The sequence below is a fragment of the Cricetulus griseus genome, assembly GCF_003668045.3.
Source record: "Cricetulus griseus strain 17A/GY chromosome 1 unlocalized genomic scaffold, alternate assembly CriGri-PICRH-1.0 chr1_0, whole genome shotgun sequence".
Lineage (NCBI taxonomy): Eukaryota > Metazoa > Chordata > Mammalia > Rodentia > Cricetidae > Cricetulus > Cricetulus griseus.
In genome coordinates, this window is record NW_023276806.1 from 159,484,593 (window position 1) to 159,507,982 (window position 23,390).

At 43.6% G+C, this 23,390-nt stretch overlaps 1 protein-coding gene across 1 annotated transcript in view; it reads left to right on the plus strand.

Moving 5' to 3' along the window:
* Positions 1-23,120, plus strand: part of Hal (histidine ammonia-lyase) — a 28,069-nt gene extending 4,949 nt beyond the window's left edge. Inside the window, exons 9-20 of the mRNA XM_027392633.2 lie at positions 115-254; positions 2,291-2,338; positions 2,972-3,119; positions 4,225-4,320; positions 4,421-4,479; positions 5,876-5,956; positions 8,527-8,592; positions 8,671-8,836; positions 13,007-13,141; positions 21,039-21,147; positions 21,250-21,319; positions 22,772-23,120. Coding sequence (XP_027248434.1) covers positions 115-254; positions 2,291-2,338; positions 2,972-3,119; positions 4,225-4,320; positions 4,421-4,479; positions 5,876-5,956; positions 8,527-8,592; positions 8,671-8,836; positions 13,007-13,141; positions 21,039-21,147; positions 21,250-21,319; positions 22,772-22,912 — 1,259 coding nt within the window. The 3' untranslated portion in view covers positions 22,913-23,120. The remainder of the gene's footprint in view (positions 1-114; positions 255-2,290; positions 2,339-2,971; positions 3,120-4,224; positions 4,321-4,420; positions 4,480-5,875; positions 5,957-8,526; positions 8,593-8,670; positions 8,837-13,006; positions 13,142-21,038; positions 21,148-21,249; positions 21,320-22,771) is intronic.
* The last annotated feature ends 270 nt before the right edge of the window (positions 23,121-23,390 follow it).

The following is a 23,390-nucleotide window of genomic DNA, read 5'->3' on the forward strand; positions in this document are numbered from 1 at the left end:
GCTACAAAATGACTCTAGACCCCGTCGGCAGTGAGGGTTGTCTTCACTGGCAAAGCAAAGATAGCGACAATGGCTTCAGCACTCTTGGGATAATGATGCCTACTTCTCTCGCAGCCTCCTGCCTGTCCTATGTTCCGGAGAAAGGAACTGTTGGTGCCAGTGGAGACCTTGCACCACTCTCTCATCTTGCCCTGGGACTCATTGGAGAAGGAAAGATGTGGTCCCCAAAGAGTGGCTGGGCCGATGCTAAATACGTAAGCCTCACATAATGGCTTCATGCATAGTATTCTCAGCCGGAGCCAGGAGACGCTTGTGTATGATATACCACTTAGTCGTCATGGCCGTCCGGTTACAGACGAGTCAACTTAATCCTTGGAGAGGATATTGGCTTCCATATTCCCCTGCCAGCATTCACGATATGTGGCTTTAGAATGTACAGTCACTCATTTTAATTTCAGAAAACTGCTGGTGCCCACTGTGGAGGTCACACGGGGTCACAATTGTATTGAGGAGCTTATCTTACAGGTGGGGCTTGTGAAAGACAGAGGTGTGGTCTCTAGAAAGCACATCATCAGAAAGGCATGTTTTACACAAAGTTTTAATGTTTTCTTCATGAGCAAAGCTCAGCTGAGCAGCCTACCACGTCATTTAAAGTGTCCTCTATGAGCAGGTATGAGAAGTACCCAAACAGTCAGTGAAAGAGGCAGAGGACGGGCTGGAGAGATGGCTCGGTGCTTAAGAGCACTGACTACTCTTCCAGAGGACCTGAGTTCACAAGGCAGCTCACAACTGTCTGTAACTCCACTTCCAGGGCACCTGGCGCCCTCACACAGATAGGCAAAACACCAATGAACATAAAATTTTTAAAAAGTTTTTTTTAAAAAAAAAAAAAGGCAGAGGACCAAGGAGGAAGAAGAAACTAGATTATCCTTCGGGGGAGCTAGGTTCCAGGTCATCTTTCTCCTGTGCAGCCTATCTTGGTTCTGTCTCTGTGGACAAAGTTTCCTCAATATTCACACGGCAGCAGGCCCGACCTTGGTCAAAACCAAATCCAAACACATCCTAGTTAAACTTGTAGCATTATGGCTCCTCCTCTCTAGGATAAAGTTCAGCCATAGTGTGGCTCAAGAGTATTGTTTTCCTTGTGATTCCTACAGCGCCCCCTACCCAAGGCTCTCTACATTGGAAACTAGAGTTAGACTGCAGCTGGAATGTGCTCTGGGCTTAGCACATGGCTCAACACCTTTTTCCCCACTTTTTTCTTCTGAAAAGTCCTCTAGGAATCTACTCTCTCTGCTCCTCTGCTCCTTTCCAGGTCACCCACAGAGGTTGGTATGTTTTATTTGTTTCCTCCATATGCCCTCGAGCATTCAGCCTGAGTGGCCTGGTTTCCCTCAACTTGTCAGCCTCTACTGCTCGTACCCCAGCCCAGCCCAGCCCAACACCCTGCAGCGAGAAGTACTCAGACCCTGAGAGATGGACAGGGCCAAGTGACACTGCTCTGTCCTTCTGCTTTAACTCACTCTTCCCTTCTCCCTCCAGGGAGCCTCAGTGTAGCAACACCCTTGTGTTACTTGAGAGAAAGCATGTTCTGTCCGCTTCCTCTCGGGATTCTGGCTCCACCTAGTTGAGGTGATGCCATAATCTCCTCTTCCTTGGTGAGCACACATTTGCTCCCAAGTCCTACCCTGAGGGTCTGTGGGTGACAGAGGGTGCAGAAACAAGGGTAGAGGTGATTTGAGGATCATGCTTTGGATGCAGAAGCATAAAGACAGGCAGCCCGGAGCTCAGTCTTAACCCAGAGTGGGCATATGTGGGTGAGTCTCAAAGTCTGAGGACCAACACAGAGGAACTTGAAAGCAAAATGCATTCTATAGGCAACTGAGTCCTTGGTTCAAAAGTCCACAAGTTATCCAAACACTAAGCCTACTTTCCGGCTAAAGAGGGGTAGACTCAGCCGGCCGTTGGTGGCACACGCCTTTAATCCCAGCACTCGGGAGGCAGAGGCAGGTGGGTGTCTCTGTGAGTTCAAGGCCAGCCTGGTCTCCAGAGCGAGTGCCAGGATAGGCTCCAAAGCTACACAGAGAAACCCTGTCTCAAAAAACAATAATAAAAAAAAAAGAGTGGTAGACTCTGACCCCAAGAACCTGGCCAGAACCGGTTTATGTAGGCAAAATCTTTTATAAGACAAACTTTGGAACTGAATGTATTTCACCGGGCTCCAAATAAAATAAAAAATAAGCTGGTATTCCAAGTAATAACCATGTTCATGCTTTTAATCATTCAACAGGTCCTAGAAGCCCACGGGTTGAAACCAGTTGTTCTGAAACCCAAAGAGGTTAGTTAGTCATGGAAAACTTGTTTGTGTTAACAAATCTTCACATATGCCCTGTTTAAATCCTTAATGTGACAGTTTCATTGGTTCCTTAAAATCAACACAGCTTATATGTTGATTGACAGCTGCTCACTGAAGAAAGGGATCCTCTGTGAATGTTTAAGACTAGTCATGTCACAAGTCCCTGAGGTTTCTCTAAGAACATAAATTTCAAATACAATTTTCTAAGGAGCTTGATAATATCTGCTCAGTCAACCCCTTAAGATGCTCTCAGTCACAACTTTGGACCAGGGAAGTTTTAGGATGTCTTGTCTATGATGGTGAGAAGTTAGTAAACAACACAACACAGAGGGCTGAAGATGCTACACGAATTCTGTACTGCATGGCCACTCGGGTGTCTTGACAGGGGAACAGCTGTCAGGTACCCTTTGGCCAAATCTGTGCTGATGATTCCAGATATGATGCCACTCAAGCTCATGAATATGCACGACTGGCCCACACTTGTGAAAACACACAGACCCACAGCTCAGCTGGGTGGCTCATTTCTCTCCTACAAAAGCAGAAGATATCAGATCGGCTTGTCTGTGGGTTCATTACAATGAACACAGTAAGACACTTTTCTTCTTTTCCCCACAGGGCCTGGCACTCATTAATGGCACACAGATGATCACGTCCCTGGGCTGTGAAGCTGTGGAACGAGCCAGCGCCATCGCCCGGCAGGCTGACATTGTGGCTGCCTTGACCCTTGAGGTGCTGAAGGGCACCACCAAAGCCTTCGATACTGGTCAGCAGGTTCTGTTTGGTTACTCATTCAACCAGGGCGACTTGGTTGAGGTTTTTAGGCACAGAGGTGGAGGGGGTGGGTGGCAGGGAAGAGTGAGAAGACCCGGGTGCTCCCAGTATACCCAAGACTGCCACAGCTTCACTTGAGTTCTGTCATACTCAGTCCCATAACAATTACTGTCAGAAGACAGACACTGACCTGGAGAGCTAAGCGACATGCTCCAGGTCACTCAGTAATCCAAGCATGCCAAACTAGGCATTGTTTTAGGAATCAGACTTGAAACTCTGGTTCAAAAAAAAGGGGAGAGTGAGGAGAGCTCTGTAGGTGAAGATCTTGTTTTGCAAGTACAAGGACCTAAATTCAATGCCCAGGACAGACTTTTTAAAAATTGGGTGTGGTGGTGTGTGCTTGTAATCCCAGAGCTCAGGAGATGAAGACAAGCAGATCCCTGGGGCTCGCTGGCCAGCCTAGCTTACTTGATGAGTTTTGGGCCAGTGAGAAGCTCTGTCTCAAAATGAAAACTAAGGGGAAGGAGAAGGTGGGCAGCCCCTAAGGTACGACACCCACACTTGTTCCCTGACACATATATTCATATACACTCAGCATCCGTTTGCTCATGCACACAAGCACACACACACACACACACATACAGAGAGAAAGAGAGAGGGAGAGAGATAAGAAAATTGGGAAGGCAAAATGATATAAGTATCTGTATCTTATCTAGGAATTAATAAATGTCAAAGGCTCCATGTTAATAATAAATAGAGCAGAAAATGTCCAAAAATGACTCAGTCAAATTAAGCCACTATGCATGATCTCTGTGGTCTTCAGTCTAGTTCCTTTAAGGTGGGTCCAGGGTCTTGAATTAAGTTTCTAAGTATGTTCTGCAAATAGTTTGCACTCCAACGTATGCAATAGAGACAAGAATCAAGTAGATAAAAGAAAATTTAACCTTTGGGTGGAAGTATTTAATTCTGCATGATGGTCGAGAACCTCCAGGACTTTAGAGGGTTCTGCCAGCACCGTGGATGGTCCTGCATTCTCTGTGCCAGGATTCATTCTAATACCAGAATTGCTCCGACTTTTTTGTCACCTTCAATTCTAGACATTCACGCTGTCCGCCCTCACCGCGGGCAAATTGAAGTTGCTTTTCGGTTCCGGTCACTCTTGGACTCAGATCACCACCCATCAGAAATCGCAGGTCTGAACAAGTTTGTTTGAGTGGACTCCCTGGGACTGTGTGCCCTGCAGAGAACAGTAACATGTTGCCTGTTTTCTTCCCCCCCCCCATCCCTGCACAGAAAGCCACAGGTTTTGTGATCGAGTCCAGGATGCATACACCTTACGATGCTGTCCACAGGTAAAGTCAAGAACCAGGAGACCAACAAAGACTCTTTCCCCAAATTCAGAAGGAAAACAATAGAAAAAGGGGAAAGTTTTAGAAAACTATGCTATGGCCAAATGGAATCCAAATCTCTCTGCTCCTACTGTTAAAAATAGTGTATTTTATATTTCAGTTTCTCCTGTCGTTATCAACTTCTTACTGGGTTGGTGAAACCTCCCATATCTTGACCTCCTGTGTTGATGTACTACAATGGCTAAGTAGCATTTGAAGAGTCCCACTGGCTCTTCCTGTAGAGAAAAATTACAGTCAGTCATCAGTCAGTTAGGGATGTTCACAGGGAAGTGAACGTTGAATTCTGTCTTTCAGAATTCAAATGTCCGTGGGGCATACCTTATCTTCATCCTATGATCAAATATAAAGCACTATAAATGAATCTCTGACAAACTTTAAGTAAGAAATGGGTACAGCCTTTTTACATAATCTGACTGGTGAACAATTACAACCATCTTAAGAAACGATTTGTCACTCAAGTTCTAGTCAAGAGACTAAAAGTGTGTTTTCCCTAGAGTAAATTCCCTAGTCCTATTTGACTAGCTTATTAAACTTATCAAAGACTTCTATGGGAAAGAATTACCAAATTTATCTGAACCATAAGAATAAGTCCTAATTTAAGAGCCCCTGCTATTCTAAGAGTGATGACTGGCTCCAAATGATGGGCTCCATTATTGGTGTCTTCCAAATACTAATTCACTGGATTTTCCCAACCGTGAAATTGGTACTTTCTTCCATTTTGCATCCAGGACCTGATGAACAGGGCTCAGTACCTTCCTTGAGCAAGATCACAGCACTAGCTCTTTATCTCCTAGACTTCTGGGAAAATCCAGGAAGTGTACCATGGCTGTCCTGGGGCAAAGTGCAGGGTGGCTGCTTTAGTGTGAGCTTTATGTTTCATGACAACAGACCCTTAATGGCTATACTATGTGGGTGATCTCTGTGAGTCATGACCAAGAGATTCCTAAAGTATCTTATTTACTTCTTATGAACAGAAGGTAGCATCCATTGTCTACTTTCCAAATCTCTGTTTCAACCAGAAACCTAACTTGCCTACATCCTACCACTAGCATGGAAGTGCAATTCTTTGTGGCTAGGGCTGGCACTTTTTCCTATACCACAATGTTTTATATATAAGTCTAATGTATTTTCTGTATTTATTTTATATATTATCTTAATGTATTTATTCTAACTTGCTTTACTGAAAACTTACCAGTTGTCTTCAAAGGACAACTCCTAAAGGAGACAATTATACTTTTTAAGATCATAACTGCAAAACAGTTACAAAGAAAAGCCTGAAAAAGAATATTGTCATTCTTACTGGATATTACTCAAATGTCTTACTTTTATTGTGCTTTAGGTCCACGGCGTGGTGAATGATACCATAGCATTTGTGAAGGACATCATTACTACAGAACTGAATAGTGCTACAGACAACCCTGTATCTTTTTAATGTTCTACACATTTGAAGTCTTCTCTAGCTGGCCGTGTTAGGGTCTGTATTGAATTATTCTATCTCATAGGTAGATGAGTATAAGTCCATGAGGCTGAGCACTTGGTGGCTTCTTCTTGGCCAGAGTCAGTAAGTGGCAGAAGTAGACACATGAACTAATTCTTAGGTTTTGAGTCTAGCATGCTACACTTTTTTAAATGGCCCATAAAAGATTAAAGCAGCATTTGTGGATATGTTTCATCAAGACACTGACTGAAAACACACTAGTGAGGTTGTTGAGGATGTGATTAGAGCATCCTAGGCTAGCCTTCCCTTCTGCAGGTTCCAGGCTGGCCTTCCCTTCTGCAGCCTGGGTTCTAGTGATGTAGGATGCATTGAGCAGAAAACGACAAACTAACACATCAAAATATTTCCAGTGACATAAGGCTTCTGCATCCTCAGGTTTCTTTCTGGCATGGGCTTGACTCAGGCCACAGTGTAGGTATCTCTACACATGGTAAGAATGCCTTCATTCTTTGAGTGGGGGGGGGGCTTTTCTTCCATTAACAGGATCACTTTTCCCTAGAGAGTGTGTTTTTTTTTTCTTTGAAGCTGAGGTATTTAGTCAGGGTACAGTCTTCACAGAGGCATCGCTGCCTTTGAAAACAGGCACCCTCTTAAGAACACTACCTTCCCATTCCACAGATGATGTCATCCTCAATAAGGGAGAAACTACTAAGGAACCAACTGTGAGAGTGGCTCACAGCCCTGGTTGAACAGATGTCGGGTTACCCAACAGCTGGGCAGGCTTCTCACCCCAGGTTTGAGTGTGCTTTTTTTGTGTAAGTCTACTTTAGGATTTCGTTTTATGTTCTCTGAGATCGCTTCATGGTGAGTTCAAACCAGCAGTCGATAATCCTTGGGATTATGAATCTCACTCATCCCAGAAGGAACAGTGGTTTTCATGAGTGCTGTGTGGTCTAACTCATGAGTTTGTTTTCAGTGTTACAGGGGCAATGCTATACTGGCACAGTTCGATCTTTAAGGCTAAGTCAGGCCTTAAAGGGAAAGGAGTAACATGAATTTACTGGATATGGTGACAGTTTTGTATTTAATTTTTCCCCATCGATAACTTTGGCCCAAAGTTCCCTACTTTCTTAATAATAGACTCTTGATTGTAGCTGAATTTTCGGATGGTTGGGAGTGGCTGTGGTACTGATGTTCCCTGAGGGAAAAGGTTTCTCAGTGTTGCACTGCAGGAGCAAAGCGCTCAGTGCAAAATGCTGGGTGTTAGGAAGTTGGGAGTTGCAGGAATTCTAATAACCAACAAAGTTGGGAAGCAAGAGAATAAATAATACAACATGCTTAGCTTTTAAATTAGAGCAGGCACGCAGAAGACAGAAAGAAGACTGTATGGGGGGGGGCGAAGGTTGGCCGTAGGACACTCTTCCTATTGCAGTTTTTGCTTGTTCACGTTCCTAATCTACTTGTGAATAGCCTTCTTCCTGTATACTTTTAAGTCCTCTCTGTATTACCCATAACATCTAATACAATGTAAACACTACATAAGTAGTTGTTTTGTTGTATTATTTAGGGAATGATGACAAGAAAAAGCCTGCACACACTCAATATAGACACAATATTTCTTTTGAATATTGTTGGTCAGAGGTTGGCTCATGCCACAGATGCCAACTCTGGTAGTGAATAGCTAACTATATTGTTTATAAAGCCCGGAGGGAAAACATAAGCTTGTGGAACCAGGATGGAGGGTCTTTTACTACCTTTGCCCTTGTGCCTCCTGACTTAAGCAAAGTGTGTAATAGACTGGAGCTGTCTCTGGGGGTGATCACACTCCAAAGTTCCCTCCTGCTGAAGTGGGTCTGTAGGACATGTTGGCTATTGAACACTTGTGTAGTATCTCAGAGGACAGAGTGGGAAAACAGCCCTAGCATTGATTATTCCAGACGTTTTGGTGAGTGTTCTATGAGTCAAATCTATTCAGCAGCTTCTTCTACAGAGCATGGATCCACAGCTCCATGGAGGAAATAGAATTTGATTTCAAGCCAGTGGTTCATGTTCATAGTTTTAGCTTCTACTATAAATGTTAAGTTGACAGATTAGAAAAGTGATGGGAGTTGACATCTTTGATCTCAAGAGAAATTACTTGCACACAATTTACCTTCAGAGTGTGTGTGTGTGTGTGTGTGTGTGTGTGTGTGTGTGTGTGTGTGTGTGGTGTGTGTGTGTGTGTGTGGTGTGTGTGTGTGTGTGTGTGTGTGTGTGTGTGTGTGTGTGTGTGTGTGTGGTGTGTATGTCTGTGTGGTGTGTGTGTGTGTGTGGTGTGTATCTGTGTATGTGTGTGTGTGGTGTGTGTGTGTGTGTGTGTGTGTCTGTGTGGTGTGTGTGTGTGTGTGTGTCCGTGTGTGTTCCTGTCAACAACTGCTTATGGGAAAACTTGTCATTTTCCTTATATCTGTACAATGACTGCCACTTCAATACTAAAACTAAGCAGATGAGGGTTGGAGTTACCTTTGAAGTAACCAACAATGTTATGTTCAAGCCTTAACCTGTTTTAAAAGATGGTCTTTGCCAGTCGAGGAGAGACAATTTCAGGAGGAAACTTCCATGGTGAATATCCAGCCAAAGTAAGCTTTCTCTGAGTGTGCTCCTGACCCCATAAGTACATTTCAATTCAGGCCAGCTAAACTGAGTTGTTCTTTCAGGCCCTGGACTATCTGGCCATTGGTGTCCATGAACTTGCAGCAATTAGTGAGAGAAGAATTGAAAGGCTGTGTAACCCCTCCCTCAGCGAGCTGCCTGCCTTCCTGGTGGCTGAAGGAGGGCTGAACTCTGGATTCATGATAGCCCATTGCACCGCAGCAGCCCTGGGTAAGGACAGGACCCTTAGAATGCAAACCTGCCCACCACGGACCTTTCCAGTTTCCCTGAAAGTATCAGCTTTTACCTTGGAATGAGCTCTGTCTGGTGTTGCTCCACTTTCATGGGCATCCCACCTCTCATGCCTAGCACAGCAAGCAGGTTGAATCTTAACATTTTCTTGAAGAAAATAAAAACTAAATAGTGTAATGCTGGAAGATAATAATGCAACGTAAGGTATAAATAGACAATTGCCCCAATTGCATTTGAACTTCATCTATATAGCTTTTCTCCCAAAGACTAGAGACAGAGATGATTATAGTTGATGACAAAAGTTGAGCCAAACCAAATGCTTAAGCTTTGGGGATCTTCTATTAGAGCCACTATCCACTAAAAGATTAAAATGCTTTCAAAACATAAAAATACTTCTAAGAAGCAACATGCCTTCTGGAAACTGAGCTTCAGTTTCTGATTTGAGATTGCTAGGAGCAGATAACTAATGCATCACAACAATGCCTGCCACAAAGTTAGTGTCATTGGCCTTTCTGATTTTCCCTCAATCCCAACAATACCAGGAGGGAGGGAAGGAGGCAGTATTATTGTCTCTACTGGCCAGGTAAATAATCAGAAACCCCAGAAGCTAAGTGGCTTTTCCAATATTGCACAGTAGTTGGATATAGAGCAGAACTCAAATACAGCCATATTGGTACCCAACTTTGTGCACTCCTGAGAACTCTTTTATCATCACCACAACCACCATCATCATCATTTACAAACTTTAGTAACAGGTACTTTTAGTTTGTTGACTTAAATCAAGTTATAAGCTTGTTAAAAATTAAAAATGAAATTAAAACATCTCAACCATTTATGAAACAACTTAAAATCTTCAATGGTATATTGAGAAAAACCGGACATTAATAAATAAATAATAAATAAACTAAGCAACAGAACCTATATTTGTCAGTATCCAAAGGAGACCTCTTTAGGTTAAAGTATTTATCTAACCACATGCTTCATAGACAAGGCAGATAGTTCTCTTATCTGGCTAAGTAACAAAAAACAAGTCCTTAAGGTCTTCAACTCCCATCTTCTTATTTCCTGTTGCTGCAATGCCATGCCATGCCATGTTTTCCTTGTTGGATGACTAAACTGCTTGATGGATTGGCTGATAAGCTGCTGTTTATTCAGACCCGCCCTAGATGAGTCCTCCGTAGGTGGATCGCCTGTTTGCATCCCTTTGCCATTTTGTGGTTTAGGATTCTCTGGGTATATGGGTTGTAATTGAAGTTGTAACACTTGGAGGTGGCTACTGACCTTGGGTCTCATCTCTTTGGTTCTCCTTACCCTCACCATTGCTGTCCTCTCTAGGCTGTCTTCCGGGACAGGGGCCCCCATAGATTCATGGCCCTATCCCAAACACAGCCTGTCTCACTGGTCTACCTTGCTGTCTTGCTCTATGACTGTCAGCACCCTCTATCTAGTCTTCCTGCATAGCATGGTTGGAATAGGGTGTTTCCAGCATGTAGAAAGGGGAGACCTCTGTCTAGAATAGCATGGGCATTGCTGGGACTGGCCTTCTGGTTCCTCGGTCTTTCCTTAACTCTTATTATTCTGAAAATCCTGATGGTAACTGCATGGAGGACCTCTACCATATAATGAGGGTCTACAATGGTTGTAATAGGCTACCTAGTGACTGCCTGGGCTTGAATTCCACCAGGGCCTGTAATTTTTCCTGCCTCTGCACTTGGTACCATTCTTCTCAATTAAACCATACCCATTTCTTACAATGAACTACTTTACTGTTCTGAAAACCTTCCTTCCCAGTCAGGTGCTATGGGTATGAGGCTGCTTGGGGGTTCTGGCCTAGATGTTGTTGGTTGCCATGATGGTGGCTTGGATGTACTGCAGCAGCTATGGCTCCTTGCAGGGTGTGATGGTCACTAGGCTGCTAGGACAGTGGGGTTGCTCAGGATACTCAGGAGTCCACTCTCTGTTCCTGCTGCTGGTTGATACCAAGAATCTTATGTTCATCAGTACAAATCTTAAAATAGAGTAGTCAGATTCGACAAATAAAATGTAGGATGCCCAGCTCTATTTGAATTACTGGGATCCACTTGGGCTAAAACAAAGCCAAAACAACAACAACACTGACCAAAACTATTTTTCATGCAGAAATTCAAATTTAGCTGAGCATCCTATATTTTCTTTAACAATCCTGACTCAAAGGACTAGATAACATGATGGTTAATTAAAAGCATCAGATGGAATCTAAACCCCAGATCTGCCATTTATAATCAGTGTGGTGCCAGACCTCTTCATCTGCGGATACTTCCCCAGCTCTCTGCTGCATAGAGCACATGATGACTGTCTCTTAAATTGGGCTGCCTTGGATGTTAAATGGACTTACATTATACTTATAAGAATACTTATAAGTATAAGTTAAGTTATACTTATAAAGTCTTGGATCTCTGCTTGGCCTCATGAGCAATAATTAAATAGTAACTTCCACTTGATAATAGTCCCTTTTAGGGAGACAGGTAATCCAGCTAGCTAGCCCTAGCTAGCAGGGAACTCAGAGGTAGACCAGGCTGGCCTGGAACTTGTAGAGATTCATCTGCCTCTGACTTCCCAGTGCTGGACTTAAAGGCTTGTGACACCATGTCCAACAATAATATACCCTGAAGCTCTTCTCCGCTCATGCTTCTCTCTAAAACTCAATACAACCAAGGGAGAACCACTAGTTCATCTTCTTCTCTGGCCCAGTATTATCTATTTTTTCACTCCAATTGTTTCCAAAGTACATCCTAACACAGAGACTTCCCACTTTATGGTGGTTGTGGGGCAACAGTAACTGATCATGACCTTGGATTGAATGAGTTCGGCCTCGTAAGCTGCCACTGAAGATGGACTTTCTTCCTGAAAATGCTTCATTTATTTATTTATTCAGTCATCCCTTTGCCTTTGGTAAACTTACTTATAAGTTTGTACTTTCTATAAAGGTTTGTATCAACACAACCCTCATTTTATTGTACCAGGACACAATTTTTAGTGCCAGAACCTGAGATATCTTGCACGAGCCAGGACAAAGCTGGTCCCCTAGTTTAAAACTAGATCCTGGAAGGGTAGGATCCTTTATGTCAATGGCTCTCAACCTTCCAAATGCTGCAGCCCTTTAATACAGTTCTTCAAGTTGTAGTGACCCCCAACCATAAAATTATTTTCATTGCTGCCTCATAACTGTAATTTTGATACTTTTATGACTCATAAGGTAAATATCTGTGATTTATGATGATCTTAGCTGACCCCTGTGAAAGGATTGTTCAATCCTTAGGGGTCATGATCCACAGGTTGAGAACCAATGACTTACATCATAGAAAAGAGAAGAAGCTGTTTTCTAGGTCAATAGAAGAGGAGAAAAGACTTTGCATTTCCTAATATCTAGAACTGGGAACAAGGAACTTGGTTGGTCGTTTGGATCTTTGTTCCTATAGTCTTCAGCATGGCATATGAAGGATACCATATGGCATCACATGGGAGTTTATTAAAGCACTGGGCACTCAGAACCTATCCCAAACTCAGTATCTGCAGTGTAGCAAGATTATTGACTAATGTGGGAACTCAGGCTTGAAAGACCCCAGTATAGATGCCCCTCACTGTCTAGACATCACTGCTTATCATGAAGACCTCCTTCAAGCCCAGAACACCTACTTGCATTGTCTTGGAACCATCTCAATTACTCAGTATTGCCCAAGATCTGCAGGCCCAGCATCGGTTCTCAATGCCATCCCTAAATGCTAATGTGGCTCTTCTCCCAATGTAAGCAAATTGTTCTTTAGTAGCTGGACTCATCCAGCTAGCTTCCACCCCACCCCATCCCCACCCATCTCCTGGGCATGCCAAATGCTTCTAGTAATTTTGGCATGGTTTGTAGTATGAGCATTCTCACATTCTCTTTGCCATCTTATCTCAGAACTCACCAGGATCTTAGTACCCTCCCCACTGGGGGAGAATGTTGACCTGTGTGTTTTTCCACTGTGGCTCTGCACTGTCTGGTGCTTGGGTCGTGGTCAAGAGCCCCTGGAGTAGTCCTCCCATGCTGTGGAAACTATGGGGGGAGCCGTGTAATATTTTGGCAGTGTTTCTTTTTAGGGATGTTGCTTCACTTGCACTGGTCTCTTGCAGTTTCTGAGAACAAAGCTCTGTGCCACCCTTCATCTGTGGACTCACTCTCCACCAGTGCTGCCACCGAGGACCACGTCTCCATGGGAGGATGGGCAGCCAGGAAGGCCCTCAGGGTCATCGAGCATGTAGAACAAGGTAAAGCCTGCACTGGGAGGCAGGCCTCACTGGTAAACCGGTTTTCTGGGTCATTCTCAGAATGGAATCACTGCCCACAAAAGCAGTATTCTTCAGAAACTCATTGGAAATGCAGGTCCTCTGGCCACTCTCAGAAACACCAGGGAGAAGAGGGGAATGTGACTAAAGAGCTTTCTAGGTGACTCTGTCCCTCACTGAAGACTAAGAACTAAGGAGCTGTGCAGAGATAACCTGGCTCTTTGTAGAGCTCCATTTTAATGAGGTGGGGTTTTTGTTTGGTTGGTTTAATATATGAAATGGAGAGAAGAGAACCATGAACCCTAGCAAGCCACAACCAAGTCAAAACCCCAAACATTTGCTTCCTGGTTTTTGTTTTCCCAAATATTTTCAAGCAAATCTCTGTTTGTTCATATATAGTTTCTCTTTTCACTACAAATACTTCCAGACTGGAGAGATGGCTCAGTGATTAAGAGCATATAATACTCTTATAGAGAACTAAGTTCGGTTACCAGAATCCATGCCATGTAACTGCCTGTAACTCCAACTCTAGAGGCATCTGCCATCTCTGGCCTTCATGAGTCCCAACATCTACACACACACATACACACACACACACACACACACACACACACACACACTTAAAAATAAATAATAATTATAATAATAAATATTTTTTGAGATAATTACAGCATCTTTCCCTTCCCTTTCCTCCTTCAAACCCTCTTATACATCCCTCGTTTCTCTCTTTTAAATTCATCATCTCTTTTCATTGTTATTACGTGCATATATGTTTACACGTATATATTCCTAAGTGTAGCCCGTCAGGTCTGTATAATGTTACTTCTATGTGTGTTTTCAGGGGTGTTTGGTATCGGACAGCCGGTTGGTGTGTTTCTCCATGGGGAAGATCTTTCTCCTGTTCTTGGCATTCCTTAGTTGGACTGCAGTTCTTTGTGTAGGCTTTTCCCCATTCACATTAACAAGGCTATCGGTGTCGTCCTCATTCAGCTCATGTTATCAGAACTTTCCTCTCATCCAGGGTGCCATACCATGCCCAGCAAAATTAAACAGCTGAGCCCTGGTATCAGTGCCAAATACAAACTCAAACTCTCCCAGCTGCAATGCCTCAGCCCTTCCATTGGGTTTGTTCTGATGGGGATTCCAGGCCCCTGTTTTAAAATCCACAGTCCTGATTCTAAGCTTCCTTTACTCTAGAATCATCCCCTGTCCCTTGTTTTCCTTCTGGCTTTTGACTCAGTAAGGTGCCAGGGGGATGGATGCTCAGGACTTTCTGGAAGCTTTTTGGGGGATATATCATTTTCATGTTTTCTTTTCTATAGGCATTTCTGATGTAGTGACATCAATTTGAAAGATTTGGTGAGATTTAGATTCATCCAGATGTCAGAGATAAATCATTGGGAGAGTTGTGTGAGGCTGTCCTCTCTCTGCCTTCCCAATTGTGGCTTATCTTTGCTGAGAGTGCAATAGCCTTCCATTAAATATAGTCTCCTTAAGTTCCTGAGCTGTCACAGAATTGCCCGAGCTCTGTCACATGAGGAAAGAATAATATAATGTGAGTTGGTTTTCTTGTAGAGTTATTTTTCTATTATAATTCACCTCACCCCTTTAAAATGTATGGATCAATGGTTTTAGTGGATTCACTAAATTGACCGCAAATCTTAGAACATATTCACCCCAAAAGAAACCCTGTAGTCTTTAGTACATCACACCTCATTCTCCCTATTTCCCCTAGCCTTAGGCAACACTATTTTAGGTCCCTATATATTTGCTTTCTGTAGACATTTAATGTAAATGGAGCCATGCACTGTGTATTCCTTTTTCTTTTACCTAGCACACTGCTTTCAGGTTTCATTTCTGTTATAGCATGTGTTAGCACTGGTTCTGTTTTGGTTTAATTGTCCTGAGTAACACACTTCCTTCATGCACTCATGATGGAAAAACTAGTTTGTTTGTGCATTTTGGCTGATAGGCATTAGTTTTTGTGGGGGCAGATGTTTTCATTTGTTTGGGCTGGAATAGTTGGGGCCTTACAGTAACTCTCCACCCATCTTTATATGGAGATGACTTTCCACAATGGTTGCACAATGTTACGTGCCTACCAACAGAGTTTAAAGACACCCGTTTCTCCATATCCTCAGCTGCACTTGTTTCCTGTCTATCATAGTGTTTATCTAAATGTCCACACATCGGATGGTTCCCCACTGGACGCATAGTTCTAGCCAAACGTCTGAAGAGTTGCCCTTATCTATCCCCACCTCTCCTATCTAACCCATCAACATCAGCTTGCAGACACAGCAGGTCAAGCCCATCACCTCCTTCTGCTTACTATCTTATGCAGTTGCCACACACTACAGAGCAGGGTGAGCATCTGCAAATGTAATTTAGCCCACACCATGCCCCAGCTGGGAACTTGCCAGTTACTTGCCAGCTCTCAATACCACATCCAGCCCACTTCCTTAGGCCTAGAAGTGGGACACAGTCTGGCATCTGCCTCTCGATGCACCTTCTCTCATTCCCTCTCCATCCCAGAACCACAATGTTGTCCTGTGGTGCCAGTGAACACATCACCTGCAGCTCTGATTCCAAGGACTTCTGGTCCCTTCTCGCTCCACCCATGTAGCTGCCCAAATGCCTCACACATCTTCCTTGGCTTCAGTTAGAACAGCAGCTGGCATTTTCCCTTCCTTTGTTTTATTTTGTTTTGTTCTGTTCTGTTTTATTCTGATAGCACTCAGTGCCTCTGGTGAAGTTAGGCTGGTTTGTCTTTCCACAATGGCAAGGCTCTCTTCTGCCTTGGCCAAATTGATAGAAGCACCTGGTTCAGATATATTGCTCAAATGTTTGTGTGGCAGTAAATGGTTACCTAGTTCATCAGTGCTGTCCTCTCTGTTTATCACATGGAAGGAAAATCAGCAACAAGTAACTAAGAATCAGCTGTATCACAAATAGGTTCATTACTTAAGTTTGTTTTGATTACAAACGTTCAGCAAATACCTTCAAATTCTGGAATCCAGTAGTGCTGGCTGTAAGTGTGAGATTCGAGCCTGCTTATCACGTGCCCACTCACTATCTTTGAATCAGTAACTAGCATTCGAGTATGTGATGTGTAGAAAGGCACCTGCCACTTCAGCAGAGTAGGTAACAGAGTGGGCGAGATGCACCCATCTCCTGCTACAGAAACCAATGTCTGTTCAGAGAGGCAAACACTGGCCAACCTGACCTCTTTGTGGTAATTAACAAAACACTGAAGGGCAGAGTTACAGGAGGAAAATGTAGAATCTGATCAAGTCTGAAGGGACCAGAAATGGCATCTCCAAAGGAGAACCCATGATTAAGGCCTGAATAGCATATGGCCGTGTGTGTGTGTGTGTGTGTGTGTGTGTGTGTGTGTGTGTGTGTGTGTGTGTGTGTGAATTACTGTTATTAGGGAGAGGGAAGGGGTATGCAAAAAGTAGGTTGTTTCAGGATGCTTACAGTGATAACACAGAACGTCCAAGGGCTCAGGGAAGAATGGCTGGATGATTGACAGTCAGTACTCTGTGTAGAGGTGGCTGGAGTCTGAGGTGCAGGAGCCTGTCCTTGAAGCAATTGCATGGGGGAATGACAAAGACTTGAAGTATAATGGCAACTGGAAGAAGAAAGGAAACTGGGTCAAAGGGAACGCCTTCAAGAACACAGGGCAGCAGAGCTCTGAAGGGAGGGGTACAAAGTCAAGACAATTCTAGAGACAAGGCATGCATTTAAATTAGCCCCGTGGTTGGTAAAAGCACTAGAGTGTTTTCAATGTATCTAAGGGACATATACATTTGCAATATAGCTAAGGACTGCTGTCATTTATTTGCTTAGGATGGTTTTATTCCTTTTTACTTCATTTTTTTCATATAGTATATTCTGATCACAGTCCCCTCCCTCATCTCCTCCCAGATCCTCCTCACCCAACCAATAAAACACCTTCTTTCTCTCCCCCTAGAAAACAGAAAGGCCAATAAAACAAATAACAAACCAGAGTAAAACAAAACAAAGCAAACAGACAGAAGGAAAAGGGGAAAGCACATGAATACTTACGAAGAGACACACATACACACACAGATACAGACATACACAATCAGAGATACATATACAAAGGCAGAGACACACATACACACAGAGAGATAAACATACACACACACACACATACACAAAACCCATGGAAATACAAAACCAGCTCCAACAATAACACTGAGTTCATCTATGTTTGGCTGTCTAGTGCTGGCCATGGGCCTTCCTTAAGTGTGGTTTGTACCCAGTGATGTTCCTTTGAAGAAAACTAATTTTTCTTTTGCAAGCAGCTGTCAATTGGAGATAGCTTCTGGGTTAGGGATAGGGGCATGTGTCTCTCTCTTGGTTCTGGCACCACATCTGGCTTGAACCTGTGCAGGCCCTACGCATGCTGCCACAATCTGTGTGAGTTCATACTCATGCCAGTTCTGTTGTATCTAGAAGGCATGGTTTCCTTGGTGTCTTCCATCCCCTCTGGCTCTTACAGTCTTTCTGCCTCCTCTTCTGTAAAATTCCCTAAGGCGTGAGGGGAGAGGTTCCATGAAAACATCCCATTTAGAACAGAGTGTTCCAAAGTCTCTCACTCGCTGCACATTGTCCAGCTGCGGGTCTCTACATTAGTTCCTATTTACTCCAGGAGGAGTCAGTCTTCTCTGATGATAGCTAAGTGAGACACTAATCTATGGCTATAGCAGAATGTCATTAGGAGTAAATTTATAATTATGTTCCTTTATTAGAGCAATAATATTTGGTTTTTCTCTAGGGCCATGGCCTATCTAGTCTCAGGGTTTTTTTTTTTTGCCACCTGAGCAGTGTCAGGCATGGGCTTCATCTCGTGGAATAGGCCTTAAATCCAATCAGATAGTGATTGGTTACCACCACAACTTTTGTACCACTGTTGCACCAGCGAATCATGCAGACACATCACTATTGTGGATTGAAGGGTTTATAGCTGAGTTGGTGCTTGGCTTTCTCTTCTAGTAGCATGCAGAGTACCTTCCAGTGCAATGACTACTAGTCAGTAGGGGCAAAGGCTCCGGTTAGGCACCAGCTCACCTCCTCCATATCAAAGAGAGTTGTAGGAGTTGTCTTCCACAATAGGACCTTACTGTCAGTTTATGGAAAGTTAGCAGTAGATTTGGAAATAGCCTGAATTGTTTGGGGGGGTTCTATGGGATTCCTTTGGCCAACAACTCCATTAGATGTAACCCATTCCTGGCACTGAAGGTTTTACTTACTCTTGTGAGAAGTCCAGTTGGGACATTATCTCTCCCATTAATTGGTGATTTCATTTAGATTTCTTTCATGTGTGTGTGTGTGTGTGTGTGTGTGTGTGTGTGTGTGTGTGTGTGTGTTATATGCATGTATATGATATATTTTAAGAAGCTTCTATTGCACTAGGTTTCCATATGACCCCTCAAATGGCCTTTAGTGTTTGCTGACTCTCCCCATATTTCCTCTCTTCTCCTTCTCTGTTTAATCCTCCCATTGTTGTCCCTCCATCCTTTCTCTTCACAACGATATATTTTATTTCCCCTACCTTAGGATTTCCTTCCCTCTCCCACCACCTGTCCCTTACTCTGTATGTATTTAACCTCTGTCATTGTAAAGATAGTAGCACGTCTATTGAAGTCTTAAAAGCTACATGCTTAGGATAGTTTTAATGTGTGTGAATTCCACTGAGATAAAATTCATCCTAAGACTAAATGGCATTGCCATGATTCCCCAGATATTTTCAAGGTGCTTGGATGACAGTTTGCACAGTTAGGATGGTCTTTCCCTCTCCCTAATAACAGTAATTCTCTCTCTCTCTCTCTCTCTCTCTCTCTCTCTCTCTCTCTCTCTCTCTCTCACACACACACACACACACACACACACACACACACACACACTTCAGATGGATGAAGACGCACCAAAGCCCTTGAACAGTTTGGACTTGGAGGAGGGAGGGGGTGCTGGTTACAGAGCAAAATGTGTCACAGGTAGTAACTTAGCCTTTTCTAAGAGTTTCACATTTATCTTTCAAATGTGTGCTCCCCTGTCACTCTCTGTCTTCATCTGTGCCTGTCACAATGCCACTGCTCTTTGGAGGTAATAGCACATGTTACTAATATGTATCATACATTCTCCACATACACCTGGTCTTGTGATGCATTTAATTTGTGATATAATAATATAGTATTGTCTCCCTAGGGAGGCATGTACTGAGGTCCCATTTGACAGATCTGCCACCAAAGCAGAGGTCAATGGTCCCAAAACTGTACAGTCTCAATGTCAGTGATGAGATCTAAACCCAGGTTCAAGTCCACTATCTTCACTACTCCCCGTCCACGAAAGAAACAGTTCTCACCTCAGAGGGCATCAGAGACGGTTTATTCTGTGAATGCTTGTGGTTCAGGAACACAAGATTTAGGTCATTTAGGTTGCCTCAAGTTCCATGTTCCAGCATGGTAAACATTGGTGGAGTTTCTATAGTTCCAGAACAAAAGAGCATCCTAAATCCGGGCATTTTCCAGGCACATTGGTAGGAGCATCAGGGAGGTGGGTTCCAGCAGAGCAGAGAATTCTGTCATAGCCTCAGGTGCTATTTGGTGCCATTCTTAGCTTGGCAGTTGGAGGGAGATATTAATATGCTAAGTTACTGTATCCCAGAGGGTTTCACACGGTAGTCACAAGGATGTCATATCAAACACAGAGATAAGCTGTGGATGGCTATAAAGTGGACTAATGATGACTCAAGATGGTTCAGACCAGATCTGCAGAATTCCAACCCTCAACAGTCACTGTTCTAATCAGTCCATTAGGTTTTCAGAATCTTTAACATAGGTGTGACTTCCCCCGTTCATCCCGCTGAGAACTTCAGTTCACAATGGTTAGCCCAGATGGTGTATTAAAAATATTTGACTTCTTGCCCTTTCAGCTTATGAAGCACATGACAAATGCAGATGAGTACAGAAAAGCCACAAAGGAGAAAGAATAAATAATCCATTGTGGACCTAGAAGAAGTGTCACACCATTAGTTAGTAAAACTGGAACTCCAAGCAGGGATGGGGTACTCATGTGGACCCCCTCCCCCAACCACATGACATATCCACTGGCAGACAAACCTTGGTGAAAGGGGAAACTGGCAGATTGTGCCAATGAAGCCTGATGGGCAGCCCCCTTGGTGGGTTAGGAGGACTGGTAATCTATCCTGGTAATGTTTTAATTCTCTAGCTCTTTCATGAAGAGACAATCAGGAGGTTAGAAAAAGGAGGTTTAAGCTGAGCGGTGGTGGTGCACACCTTTAATCCCAGCACTTGGGAGGCAGAGACAGGCAGATCTCTGTGAGTTCAAGGCCAGCCTGGTTTACAAAGTGAGTTCCAGGACAGCCAAGGCTGTTACACAGTGGAACACTCTCTCAACACCGCCCCCCCCCAAAAAAAGGGGTTTAAATTAAAAACTAACTCTGGCCTGGAGCTGTATGTAGCTCAGTTGATATAGTACTTGTCTCCTTAGCATGCACAGGCCCTGGGTTCAATGCCAGCGCCACATAAACTGGCTGTAATAGGTGCATACCTGTGATGCCAGCATTAGGAGATGAAGGCAGGAGGATTGGGAATTAAAGGTCATCCTTGGCCATAAAATGAGTTGAAGGCCAGCCTGGGATACTTGAGATCCTGTCTCAAAACAAAACAATAACAAAAATCCGAAAGTACAGTGATAAGGCTATTCTTATCAAGACACAGAAAACCAGTTGTCTGTGTAGTTGGCTCCTGACGGTTGCTACTCTACGTGGTTTCAGCTCCATAAGGATGAGGCCAGACTTTAACCAACCATTACTTCCATGTTGTTTTAGTACTGGCCATTGAGCTTCTTGCTGCCTGTCAGGGCATAGAGTTTCTACGCCCCCTGAAAACGACCACTCCTCTGGAGAAGGTGTATGATCTGGTGCGCTCTGTAGTCAGGTAAAATCAACAGGACTGAAGTGGGAACTTACCCCGTTTCTGAACGGTGGGTCTCTGCAGAAGCAGGTTGGCAACTGATGGCTTGATCTGCTTTCTCTGTAGACCCTGGATAAAAGATCGCTTCATGGCCCCAGACATCGAAGCAGCCCACAGGCTACTCCTGGAGCAAAAGGCAAGCTGACTTCTTTCTGGCTGTGGGGAAGTGGGTATGGAGAGTCTCTCTTAGCCGTTCTCTCCTGACCGTTCCTAGGAGACCGTTTTAGTCACGTTTTCAAGGTGACTAAAAGCCATTTGGTAGTTCCCCAAAGGCTCAGCTTGGACCCAAATACTGACAATGGAAGGATTAGAAGCAGAAATTAGTTTTAAATGGAGTGTGGAGACAGTATTCATGAGGAGACTATGAGGGTGGTAGCTCATTAACCTCCTCTAAGATGTCATCTGCCATGTCAACATACTTTCTCGTGTTGATGCTAGCACAGCTGCCACCATCAAGTGAAGAAGACACTGTGAAGTCTCAGTGTTCCCCCTGCCTGGCTTGGCAAGATAGTTTTCTTTACTGCTTATCTCCTTTGGTTATATTGGCCATACATAGACTGTATCAATTGACTGATACAGATGCATAAAAGACTGGGACACATCTTAAAATACATACATACATACATACAAAAATGTATACATCCTATGCAAATTAATACGTGTCTAATATAGAAGATGTATACATATATACCTCTTACATATCTGTCACATATATGTAGATAGATATTCACACTTTTTTTTTAATGCTTTAAACATTTTGAGTCATTAGTGTCCAGTCTCCTGGACTCATTTGATTCCCTTAAAGCTGTGACTCTGTTCTGGGGGAACAAACTTGCCCTTTAAACTTCAGCTCTCTGATCTCGAAGTGCACCCTATATCCTTTGAGGGGACATGTTGTCCGTGAGGGGTTAACTTGTGAAGAATATACGTGTTCTTTTGGGGGGTTGTTTTAGATAGTATGCTATGTAGCTCAGGCTAGCTCAGGCTGGCCTCAGGCACATGGCAATCTTCTTCCCTTGGTATATTCCAGAATCAAGGGAGTTAGGATTCAGGCAGGAGCCACTATGCTAGATAAGAGTATATTTTGTGAGTTTGTAGAATGGGAAAGACTCCATGGCTGTCAGGAGCCACTAGTGGAAAGAAAGGAAACTATAGACCAAAACGGAGACTTAAGAAAATAGGTTGGCAGATGAAGATGAAAACCTGGCCATGTGTTTGACAGTCTTAGCATACTATGCAAACTCAGCTTCCATCCCATGGTTCTCAGGTGACTCTGGCTTGTCCCAGGTGATGCTTATGGCCAAGGTTCTGTTTGGGTTTTGTGGATTGCTTGTTTTGTTATGGAGTAGGAAGCTGCTTAAAAAACCTTTACAACGTGAACTTGGTTTTGGATTTTGTATTTTAAAATCCTTTAATGTATCAAGCAATTAATTGACACAGACTCTGTGTCAAATGGCTCAAAATAAGCAAGCAAGCTGTTTGGCCAGGTGGGGGGAGTGCTTGATTTGGGGGCAAAGTTCACATTTCATCACAGTATGTAGAAACAACATTGTCCGTATTTTGACCTTGTTCCCTCCTTGCCTCTCAGGTTTGGGAAGTCGCTGCACCGTACATCGAGAAATACAGAATGGAACACATTCCAGAATCCAGGCCACTTTCTCCAACTGCATTTTCATTAGAATCACTCAGAAAGAATTCAGTCACAATCCCAGAATCTGACGATCTTTAATGGGCTTCCTCATGGTCAGGCACATCAGAGATGCCTGAGCCCAACACAGCATTGTTGTGCTGAAGGAACAGGAACTGCCCATATTCTGTAGAACTCATCTCTTTTCAAAGATGCTCTGGTTAGACCCGTGGCAGCAATGCAGACCCTGACCTGAGAGCCTTGTTCTTGTTGCTATGGTTTGAGGAGTCCTAGTTGTCTTAGGGTTGTGTAGTTTTCTTTCTTGACAATATAAACAGAATACTTTTTTTTAAAATTGTTTTTCAAGACAGGGTTTCTCTGTGTAACAGTCCTGGCTGTCCTGGAACTCACTTTGTAGACCAGGCTGGCCTCGAACTCACAGAGATCCTCCTGCCTCTGCCTCCCAAGTGCTGGGATTAAAAGTGTGTGCTACCACCGCCCCTCCAAGTTACTTACTCTTAAGAATGGCCACAATTCCATAGGTCTATTTTTACTCTTAATATTAGGAAAATCAATTCAG